This window comes from Octopus bimaculoides, chromosome 24 (genome assembly GCF_001194135.2).
Source record: "Octopus bimaculoides isolate UCB-OBI-ISO-001 chromosome 24, ASM119413v2, whole genome shotgun sequence".
NCBI lineage: Eukaryota > Metazoa > Mollusca > Cephalopoda > Octopoda > Octopodidae > Octopus > Octopus bimaculoides.
This window is the reverse complement of record NC_069004.1, coordinates 14,119,064-14,131,789: the sequence shown is the minus strand read 5'-3', so window position 1 is coordinate 14,131,789 and position 12,726 is coordinate 14,119,064. Positions and strand designations below refer to the sequence as shown.

General features: G+C 34.7%; 1 protein-coding gene across 5 annotated transcripts in view; it reads left to right on the top strand.

Moving 5' to 3' along the window:
- LOC106876481 (syntaxin-binding protein 5) overlaps positions 1-12,726 on the top strand; it is a 433,849-nt gene that overhangs the window by 132,685 nt on the left and 288,438 nt on the right. For all 5 annotated transcript variants that reach the window (XM_052976466.1, XM_052976465.1, XM_052976467.1 and 2 more), the window contains exon 4: positions 2,287-2,387. In XM_052976466.1, coding sequence (XP_052832426.1) covers positions 2,287-2,387 — 101 coding nt within the window. The remainder of the gene's footprint in view (positions 1-2,286; positions 2,388-12,726) is intronic.

The window sequence follows — 12,726 nt, the reverse complement described above, 5'->3', positions numbered from 1 at the left end:
ATGTAAAAACAACAAAATAATGAGTTGATTAATAATAAAATAAATGCGCCCTTTTAAAGCCTAGCCAGGCTCGTGGGCCCGGTTTCCCGGTTTCAATGGCGTATGTGTTACCAGCTGCACGGGACACCAGTCCATCACAGCGTTACTCATTTTTGCTAGCTGAGTGGACTGGAGCAATGTGAAATGAAGTGTTTTGCTCAAGAACACAACACGTCGTCCGGTCCAGGAATCGAAACCACAATCTTACGATCATGATGCTGACACCCTAACCACTAAGCCACACGCCTCCACAAATGAGTTAATTAGGTTAAATTTTATTTGTGAAATACAGATGTTTTGAATTTGCTGCAGAAAGTGGTTTATGTTTGTGCTGGTGGGTAGGAAGTGTGTGCTAGGAATGTGGCTCGGGTGCCGAGGGGTGGCAGCCCGTAAAAGTTTGGGAACCACTGATATAGATGTTCCATTGTTAAGCCAAAGACATTCTTGGTTTGCCTGTTTGTATATGAAGTGATTTCACCCACAGCTTTGTTTTATCGAGATCTCACCTTTTCTTCTGCAATACTCACACTTACATCAAATACTGACGTCATCAAATCAATTTATACCCACTTTAGCATTTTCTGGGGGATATTAAATAAATTTTAAAAAATGAATAAAAAAATTCTACAAACATATTGTCTGAAATTCTGAGTAAAATGGTTTTCCATATTCCAGAATTTCTCTTGTGTCTTGTTTCGTTCTTTTTTTTTTTGTTTGTTTTCATTTGCTTTTCCAAATATAAAGTGCATTAATATATATTTATTTACGAAGCCATTAACAGAATATCATTATTATACCATTTAATTCTTCGAAATAACTTCATGTTTTCCATTAAAAAAAAATTTCTTTTTGCTATTCAAGAGTTGTTTTACAATTGTTTTATTATCACAAATCCTCTTTCCTGGAAATTTAAATTCCTTGACAGATTCTTCAAATTATTAGATAACATTTATATAGATGCAGACGTGGTTATGTAGCTTCCCAACCATACGGTCTTGGGTTCAGTTCCATATGGTCTTGGGTTCAGCAAGTGTCTTCTACCATAGTTCCAGGCCAACCAAAGTCTTGTGAGAGGATTTGGTAGATGGAAACTGAAAGAAGTCTGTTATACATATATCTTTTACTTGTTTCAGTTATTAGAACTTTTAGTCGAATTACCCCTGTACTTTTTTTTTAAACCTGGTACTTATCCTATCAAACTCTATTGCCAAACTAAACTACGGAGGATGTAAACACACCAATACTGGTTGTCAAGCAGTGGTGGAGGATAAGCACAGACACAAACACACACGCACACACACACACACACTCACACACACGATATATGTACAATGGGCTTATTTCAGTTTCCATCTTCCAAATCCACTCACAAGGCTTTGGTCAGTGCGAGGTTAAAGTTAATGACACTTGCCCAAGGTGACATGCAGTGGGACTGAACCTGTAACCATGTGGTTACAAAGCAATCTTCTTACCACACAGCCATGCCTGCACCTATGTGTGTGTGTGAGTATGTACATATATGTGTTGTAATATGCATGTATGTATATATCTATATGTGTTGTATTTGTCCCCACCACGGCTTGACAACCAGTGTTGGTGTGTTTCTATCCCTATATATAGTTTGTCTGAATAAAAAGATGGCTTAGTTTGGGTGCAACATCTTTGATTATGGACCTACTCAATAAGACCTAACCTTGGGCTAAACAATAGCAAACTGTTTCTTTTGGCCAATGACTTCTATTCTTCAGGCCATGTTTAAGACTGTCCTCTTTAACCATGTTTATTTACTCTATAACTCTTGATTTCATTCTATTATTCATTTGGAACTGTTGTTGTTTATACCATCTTATTACTTACTCTATCTTTCTTTCTCCCCCACTCTCTCTCTCTCTCTCTCTCTCTCTCTCTCTCAATCATTACACACAATCTTTCCAGCCTCCTTTCACAATTTACATCTCTCTGGTCCTGTTTTATTACATGTAATTAAACTTTCAGTCTTTCAAAAATACCGAAAACCAGCCAGCCAACCACTTTCTTCTTCTTTTGCTGCATAGGAGCTCTAAGCACTCAACACCCGCTTCCTCCAAGAATCAACCATGCAACTGAAAAAAAAAAAAAACATTTAAAATAAGATCTATTCATAACACTTCTCTTCTACATTTATTTATTAATTTTATTTTACATTTGTTTTGAATTTATTTCTAAACGATAATTATGATTCTCTTCAATTTCCATTTGAAATTTCAGGGTGCATTGGTAACAGTTTGTTCTGATGATACCTTACATCTATGGAATTACCGACAAAAAAGGCCAGATATTGTACACACCTTGAAATTTATGAAAGAACGGTGAGTGACTGATATATATTTACTTCTATATGCATATATACTCATTTATATACATGGAGTATTTTAAATTACATTTATGTATATCATAGATTGACAGATACATTCATACATATATATATATATGTGTGTGTGTATGTATGTTATATACATACATATATATTATATACATTTATGCATATATATATATATTATATATATATATATATATATATATATATATGTATGTATTCTCCTACTCCACTAATAAAATATTTTAAATAACACATTATGCTTCTGTTAACACTTATCACCTATTTTTTTTTTTCAAGTTAATTTTTTTTAATGAATCTGTAAGAAGACATTATATTAATTTTTATTTATAGAAGACAATCTTATTTTTCCTTCTTCTCTCATTCATTACATGTTAATTATGTAATTATGGCTCCTTCTTCTGATATATGATGTCATTTTTAGAATATCACTTCTTGAAAATTATGCAAAATTATATTTATTTATTCGCAGTTCTAAATAAATATGTTGTTCAGTTCTTTCTTAACTATTGTTGTATCATAGCTGGTAGCAGTAGTCATGTTAACCAGAGTTTGTAATGAAGTCTCACACTGAAATAGTAGCTAAATCTCCGTGTAAAAAAAAAGGAAACTCTGCATAGTTTAGTCTTAGATACATTGAAATAAAATAACAAATAATCACAGCTGAAATATTTTTGATGAAAAGTTTGCCAAATCAGGACTAAACTGATGATAATTAACGACCAAGGTGCAAGTTGGGCTTCTTTGAATGGGCATAAATAAATGATAGTTGTAACTCCATATGTCTGGTAAATACGACTTTCTATTATATTAACTATGGAGCATCCAGATTATTCTGCCAAATGTTATCCTTATTTATTCACATTGTTTTGGATTAATCATACTCTATCTCATAACGTTTAAATTTTGATGATGTGATTGTATATTTTTAGTATGACATTGTAGGGCAGATGTGAGAGGCCAAATCTGGCCAGTCTGAGGTAGAATATATGGGCCAGATATAGCCAGCTTAAATGCTAAAGGGTTGATATTTTGTTTTTATGTTCAGCTATAATAAGAACAATTCTACATTAATCTGATGGGTTACTTTATGCACATAGAAAGTTCTCCTCCAAGGCACAAGTCTGGGCAAAGTTGTTTACAGAAGACCAGCAGTCACCCATGCATACCAGCCTCCCCTCTTCGTGCCACTGACATTAACCAAGGGAAAGGCAAAGGCCGATACAGTTTGGCACCTGTGATGTTGCAACTCATTTCTGCAGCTGAGTGAACTGGAGCAACGTGAAATAAAGTGTCTTGCTCAAGAACACAACACACAGCCCAGTCCAGGAATCAAACTCACTACCTCATGATTGTGAGCCTGACACTCTAACCACTGAGCCATGCACCTTCACTTTTGTAGACCACAAGTTTATTATTCTTGTACAAGAATATTGTTGACAGTGACTTCAAAGTTTTGGCCAGCCAAGCCATCCTTTAGAATCTTATAAACTGGTTCAGTTATAGGGAAAGTGGTCAACTACCAGCATTTGGGTTTGTTTACTTTTTTATTCTTTTACTTGTTTCAGTCAGTTGACTGAGGCCATGCTGGAGCACCATTTTGAAGGGTTTTAGTTGAGCAAATCAACCTCAGAACTTTTTTATTTTTAAATCCAGTACTTATTGTATTGGTCTAAACACACCAACACTGGTTATCAAGCCGTGATGGCAGGGACAACCACACTCACACACATACACACACACATATATATATATATATATATATATGACTGGCTTCTTTCAGTTTCCATTTTTTTTTGTTTTTATATTTTATCAAGGAAAGATAGACAGTGCAGTACCCTTTGCATGGGTAGAGTGAGAGTTACGGAGAGTAATATTGGGAAGGAGGGATTTCGCGAAGTGTTCTTTTCACAAAATTGAGTGCTTGGGTTGTCAGGTACAGTTTACTAGTTCAAAAGGGCTAAGTGAACCCCAGATTCCAACAAATCCTCTAACACCTGCCTTTACAGAAACACATGTTGCTTCCCATTCATTGTTTCCACAAAGTTCAGCCAACTCACTGTATTTTCTGCCCTTTCCTAAGGAAAGCATCTTCCATGTTTGCTTCCCAGGGAACTGTCAACTCTACCATCTTTGCCACTTTCATATCTTTTGAACCTTGAGTGCGAAGTGAACTTCTGAACCGTGTAGCCATGCCTACACACAAAGTGGGTCTGTGTGTATGGGAGACAGATTGTTTCACATAAATCTCTTAGATAAACCTCCTTCCAAACTAGAGCAGAATCTCCATTGCTGAATGTATCATATCTTCATACATCAACAGCTCATAACAGTCTTGATTGGTGGATGTTGTGTTACAAAGTACTCTCCAAGAAAAGCTTGAATACCACAATTTCTGTATCCTCCAATAGCAATGACACACTAATGACTCATTAAAAGTCTAAGCAATTGATTTGATTGATTTGTCACACTTGATAAAAACTAATCAATATTTTTATACCTTTTGTTTTGTATTTGACATTGTCTAGAAACTTCTGGGGTTGGGAAAATTTGAAAGCTGGACAAATAACTTTGTCCAAAGTAATCAATAGGCTTTAATTTATTGTTTTATTAATTAAAGAAATTATTATCTAAATGATTTGCAGAATAGGCAGAGGTGTGGCTGAATATATGACTGTGTGGTAAGAAGTTTGCTTCCCAACCATATGATTTTAGGTTGAGTCTCACTATGTGGCACCTTGGGCAAGTGTCTTCTACTATAGCCCTGGGTCAACAAAGGCCTTGTGAGTGGATTTGGTAAACAGAAACTGAAAGAGGTGGCGAGCTGGCAGAAATGTTAGCACGCTGGGCGAAATGCTTAGTGGTATTTCATCTGCCGTTATGTTCCGAGTTCAAATTCCGCCGAGATTGACTTTGCCTTTCATCCTTTCGGGGTCAATAAATTAAGTACCAGTTACACACTGGGGTGTTGATGTAATCGACTTAATCCCTTTGTCTGTCCTTGTTTGTCCCCTCTATGTTTAGCCCCTTGTGGGCAATAAAGAAATAAGAAACTGAAAGAAGCTTGTCATGTGTGTGTTTTCTGAATGTTTGTTCTCTTTGTCCCCTATATTCTCTCACACTGTGCCTTGAGAGTATATACTGGCACACAACCACCACATCTCTCTCTCTTTCTCTCTCCACCGCTTTCTCTCCCTTCTCCTCTAACTGGAGTATCCTTGTATCTCTTCTACAGCAAGACACCTCTATCTATTCCTCTACTATTCTTTTAACCTCTTATCAACTGGCACAAAGCCACCTCCCTCAATACTACTCTCCTCCCCCTCCCCCCCCCTCCCGGTCGAGAGTGACTTTGTCTTTTCTTCCAGGTTACTTGGTGACACCCCTACTGATTGTGCCATGAAAAATGCAATCTGAACGTTCTGTAAAGTGGTCAATGTTAGGAAGGGGATCCAACCATAGAAACCATGCCAAAACAAACAATAAAACTTGGTGGCATAGCCCTCTGTCTTGCCAACTCTTGTCAAACTGTGTGACTCATACCAGCATGGAGGACAGACATTAAATCAGGGGTCACCAAAATACAGCCCACAGGCCAGATCTAGCCAGCCACTGCATTATACCTTTTATACAAGTACCTACAATGAGAATTCATTTCCTTCTGATATGGCAGCAGTGTTTGGAACAACTTATGTCTGTCTGAGCAAACATTTTCAAAAGTGAAGAATGTGAAGTCAGCTCATCAAACGAGGTTGACTGATGAACATTTGAAAGCAATTCTCTTGGTTGGATGCAGCAATTCCAAAGCAAATATTGATTATATCATAAAAGCTAAACACCAGTTTCACAAATCTCACTAACCTTTTTTGCTGCTTATTTTGTGAGAATCGGATATGTGCACACTGGGTGTGATACAACTATCTTATTGCCAATGTCACCTTCTTTGATAACTCATTGGTAAATAAATATGTTGGTTGTCTTTATTTTTTGTGTTCACTGTATTGTATTGAACAAAATGGTAATGCAGCCCATCCTCATCATTCTCTCAGTTATCTGACCTGCCACGGAAAATATTTGGTGACCCCTGCATTAAATGATAATGACAACAATGATGATGTCAAATGGTTTAATCAGTAATCTTTTTGTTACAGAATTTTAATTCTTTTTGTCTTTGGTCAGTAAGTGTTATTTCCTATTTGCTTCTAACTAGAAATCAAAGGAAATCACTACTATTCCCTTCAAACTTTCCTTTTGTAACTTCGACGCCAATGTTTTGAAACTGACCTAATTTCCATTACACTTCAGACAAATTCAGTGCTAAGTTTCTGTAGCAAATATTCTGTTCAATACCACAGATTTGCTTGTCAGTTGCTTGATCTTAACCACTTGAGTATATCCTTTAGTGGCTAACAATAAGTACATCTCTGATCATGAGCAGGAGTAGTGGGGAAGCATAATAACCATGTGTTGAGAGGGATTCTTTGGGGTTTGAATAAATATTGTAATGAAAGCAAAGTCTGGAGGAAATATTAGCTATTTTTCATACGTTCTAGGGGTACATAAATATGAAATACCAGTTGCTACCCGCGGACAAAAATCATATTACACAGTTTAATATAATCCCTCCACTCCTACTTGTGTTTTTCTCACCTAACAGGATTTCCTTATTTCAAGATTTCATGATTTTTGTAAAGTCTAGATCTAGGCCTTTCTCACATTCATAACAAAACTTTATGCTCATATCACACTTGTTATTCACCACACATTTTAAATGAGTAAAAAAAAGTTGTCTCCTAAACACAATGACATGATTTCTTAATCGATTTGATTGAAATTTGTTATTAAATCACATTTAATTGTAAAATTTGCAAATATAAACTGACGATGGGAAGCTTTTGTTTGTTTTGTTTTAAAGTTTTCGTTATCGAATGAATGTACTCAAGATAAGTGTTATCCCATACTAATTAATCTATAAAAATAAAATGATTATTTGTTTCGTGTAATTATTTTGAAATGTTAATAAGAACTGAAGATGAAAACAAGAATACCTCTAAAAATTTATTTTCATGACAAATTATAAATTTGTTCCTTGTAAGTGAATAGCTTTCATACTAGAGAACAAATATATCTTGAAATAGTAAGATTGGGAAAAACAAATCTAGTAAATAGAAAAAAATAATTCTTTGATGTTCTTGTTAAAGCATTAAGCACTAGTTAGTGGCCAGGAAAACTAACAGCAGTAGATTATGCTCCATAAAATTGTAGCTGAGTTTTTTTTTTTATTCTCGAATATATTGGTAATTTTGTTTTAAGAATCTAACGTTTATTAAAATAGATCTTTATCTAGAAAAATAGACTTAATTGATTGTGAAGCCAACTCTGAGATATAAAAAAAAAATGTCTCAAAATAAATATGGTAAATGAATTTGTCCCTTTTATTTTTTTATACATTTTTTTTTATTGTAATGTAAAAATTGTAAGGAAAATTCATTGTCAACTCTTATTGATCTTCAGCTTTTTAAGAATTTTTCTGAAAAACATTATTTCCACTGTGTGATGAAGTCTTAAGAGTTGTTTCTTTATCTACTACTTTATGTATACGTACGTATGTATGTATGAATAAGTGTGTGTGTATGTATACATACATTATATATATGTAATGTAGATGTGTCTCTGTGTGTGTATATATATATATATATGTATCTTATTTTAATTAACTTCTACAAGTAAGTCATCATAGAAATAACAGGTTTTGACTTTATATTGATTTTCCTCATGCAAGAGTTTTATATATTCAATATAATTCAATGATCCCACCACCACCGTATACACACACACACACACACACACACACACACACACACACGCACACCAACACTACCACCACTACCACCACCACTGCAACCACCTCGTTATAGAAAGGTCCCATAAAAATACATTATATTGAGCCGTTGCCGTCCATATTGGCTGAAGACTTTAAATCTTTGAAGTAATGATGTATGAACTCCCTCCCCCCTCTCTCTCTGTCTCTCTCTCACTCTGTCTCTCTCTCACTCTGTCTCTCTCTCACTCTGTCTCTCTGTCTGTCTCTCTCTCTGTCTCTCTCTCTCACTCACTCACTCACTCACTCACATTTAAACACATACTTTAACAAAAAACAACATGCTGTACATATCTTTATGTAGATAGTGTTGATCTGTAATAGTCTTATTCCTGTCAGTTCTTTGACTGCGGCCATGCTGGGGCATCACTTTGAGGGATTTAATCAAGTAAATCAACCTGTTTCTAAGCCTGACACTTATTATGTCCAACTGCTAAGTTATGAGGATGTGAACAAACCTACACCAGTTGTCACGCAGTGGTGGGGGGGAACAAATGCACACACACACACACACACACGTGTGTATGTGTATGTGTTTGTGATGGGCTTCTTTCAGTTTATGTCTACCAAATCCACTCACAAGGCTCTGATCATCCTGGGACTATAGTAGACAACACGTTGGACAAGGCACCATGGAGTGAGACTGAACCCGGAACCATGTGGTTGGGAAGCAAACTTCTTACCACACAGCCACACCTGCCCCCATATTACGTTTTTATATATAAATATACAGTTTGTAATGCAAATATAATATAGACATGAATATATAGCTTACATATTTCTGTATTTGAATAACAACTCAACTATGTTTACATGAATAAAATTTTCATAGAACTATAATGTTATAGTTCTTTCACCCCTGTGGAAAATAAATGATTATCATTTAGAATTTTAATTATCATAACTTAGTTTGCCTTTCAATAATGTGTGCATGTGCACATTCTTGCACATGCTCATATTGTCATATATAGATTATGCATACACATTGTCACACATAGAACATGCATACGCATTGTCAGTCAAATGTTGACAAGTGTGAGTAAAAACAAAAACTGGACAGGCTGTCAGCTAAAAGCACTTAAAGCCTAATTAACTTGTTACTTCTCTGGCTGCTTTTTTTTTGTTTTTGTTTTCTTTTTTTTACTAAATTCACTACTACTTAACTAACTAATACTATCTTGCTCGAAGCTAATATATAATTATTTATTTAAACTGGTTTACTGTCATATAATAAAAATAAATAAAACATCTTTAGATATTAAATGTTGCTGGTTAGATATAACATATTGATTTCTTTAGAACAGGCTCTTGGCCAATATTTAATAGCTGAAGGTATGTGACTGAGTGAGTGGTGGAGGTGAGGGTGGGAATGTTATGGTCTTGATAGGGGTCCACTTCGTGATTAAATCATTTCATCTGGTTTGCTTTGTTGCGTCTGCAGTTTTCCGGCTGTTTCAGTGCTTGGAGTTTAATGGACTCCTCCAAACTGATGGAAACCCTTTTTTTCTAGTAGTCATCAACACAAAAAATTAGAGAATGAGGATGGCATTTTTCATAGGTGACTGAATCAACCTCAGCATATTACTGTTTAAAGTGTTGAATTGGTAGTCATTAGAGCATTGGATAAAATGCACAAGGCTTTGGTCAGCTTGTGGCTATAGTTGACTTTGCCTTTCATCCAGCAAACTAAGGACTAGAAGAGTCCCAGATTTCTGAATGTTCCAGTTTTCTGGAGACTGTCTAAATATATTCTTTTGTTCTATTACTTGGTTCAGTTATCTGGAGCACCACCTTACAGGGTTTTAGTCAAAGAAATTGACCCCAGGACTTATTCTTTGTAAGCCTAGTACTTATTCTATCAGTCTTTTTTGCTGAACTGCTCAGTTATGGGAACGTAAACACACGAACAATGGTTGTCAAATGATAGAGGGAGGGACAAAGACTTACACAAAGACACACATAAATATATACTTATATATATATACATATACGAGGGGCTTCTATCAGTTTCCATTTACCAAATCCACTCACAAGGCTTTGGCTGCCTGATGCTATAGTAGCAGACACTTGCCCAAGATTCCTCATAGAGGTGCTGAACCCAGTACCATGAGTTTTTGAAGCAAGCTTCATACCACAGAGCCACACTTAAATACAAAATAAACTATTAATAATATCAGGGTAATAAAAATTTTAGAAATTTTTACTACCAGTGGCCTAGCATGTAGAAAAATTAGTCAATAGACTATATATTATTCATATAAATACAGTGTACATTTAAACACATAAGAGGTATCCATCATAGGATTCCTGGTACGCTAAAAGTGGTTTGGATTTTGGCTGTGTCTTCTAGCATGCCAGTAATCCTGTGCTTGATACCTCTTATGTATTTAAATGTACACTGTATTTATACAAAGTAAACTATGTAAAGTAAAGAGCTAAATTGTATTCAACAGATTCAAATTAATATACTTCTAAAGCAGGATCTGTTTGATATTTATTAAGATAAAATTCTTAAAATGCCACATACTGTATCATGCATACAAATGTTTTTGTTTTTTTTTTTTGTTTGTTTGCTGGTCTTATTGTATCAGAACAAAAGTTCTAACTCAGAATGACTTAAAGTATTCATCATTGAGGAGGTTAAATCAAACCAAAACATGTGTGCTCTGAACAACTCCAGCAAATCTTCATTCAGGGTGTGCTCTGTGTTTTTAACATACTAAATCTCTCTAGAGAAGTTTCTTTGAGACAACTACTACAGCCAATACCATTCTGTATTTGTATGCATATTTTAAATGTTATACATTTCATTATCTGAATATCATCGTTAAACAAGTAGAGTTATATTAAAAAATAATGGAAGGAATCAGAGAATTCAGCACCTGAGGTAGGGTTGGGGAAATTACATGTATAAAACCGGTAGAGAGGTATAGGAGTTTTTTAACCCAATAATCAAGGGAGTGAAGGAGATCTGTTGTTGTTTCACCTCAGGTTAACCCATTTTGAGCAAACCTATTTCAAAGGCATTTCTCCTAAGATTGTCCTGCCTTTTTTAAAGGGTATTTTTAAGACATCGTCTAATGCATCCTTCCTCTGCATAAGATAGCAGAATATTTGAGGGAGATTTGGCTGCTATTTCTAGCAGTCAAGTGGTTATAAACCAGTAGTGGGATAAAGGATGAGTTATTTGATATGTTAAAGATCCAGTATTTGAGATGTGTACATGAAACAATGAAATGATAGCTTAATACGAAATCTGTCATAAAAATATTATTCACATTTCCAGTACATTTTACTGACAGTACTAAATTGTGATAAATTTCACACAAAAAAAAACAGTTTTAATATCTATCTATCTATCTATCTGTCTGTGTATATATATATATATATATATATTCTTCTAGCCATCCATCCATCCATCTAGCCATCCATCCATCCCTCTCTCTCTCTCCCTCTCTCCCCCTTTCTCCTTCTCTCTAAATAAATAAATACATATAAGATAAATAAAAATATGTAACAGTTAATTAGCTTAGCTTTCATCTTGCAAAATTTTGTAAACAACTGAAGTTTTGTTAAATATACTTAACTTCATTGTTGAAAGCCACTAAGAAATGCAGTTAAAACTTTGATAATACTCCAAATGAATTAGCTCTATTTAGATAATCTATGGAATGGGTATATTAGCAAGTGCGAAAGGAAGGGTTTAAATAAATAAAAAAATAAGAATGGAAAATGTATGTCAAAGGAAAAGGTGATAAAAGTAAGCCAACCCAATACACTAATTGATTAATGAGACTTGAATATAAAATCTGGTTGGTTCGTATATTGATATCTCTACAGAGTAAAATTTCGCATAATTTAGAATTGATTTATGCTTTCTCTGGGGGTTCTTTGGAAATATATTATCTTGCAAGAAATGCAAAATTAAAAAGTTGAAATATCCATTTGGAATATCTTTATTTTGAATAAGAAAGTTTAACCCTTTGAATTACTCAGGACAAAGATGTGTTTATTGAAAATTGATGGAACTAAAACCAAAATACAGTAAGCTAAGAACCAGAAGTGTCCTGGATTTCTGGATTTTTCAGTTTTCTGGAGACAGTCTCTCTATATATATATGCGTAGGAGTGGCTGTGTGGTAAGTAGCTTGCTTACCAACCACATGGTTCCAGGTTCAGTCCCACTGCATGGTACCTTGGGCAAGTGCCTTCTACTATAACCTCAGGCCGACCAAAGCCTTGTGAGTGGATTTGGTAGACGGAAACTGAAAGAAACTTGTCGTATATATTTATATATATATATATATAAAATATATAGTTTTAGGGAAAATAACCAATTTTCAAGAACTCATCGATGAAAATCCATTATCACATATAGAAAAATTAATAATTAAAAGCACAATAAATGAGTATAATATAAAGTAAAGTAA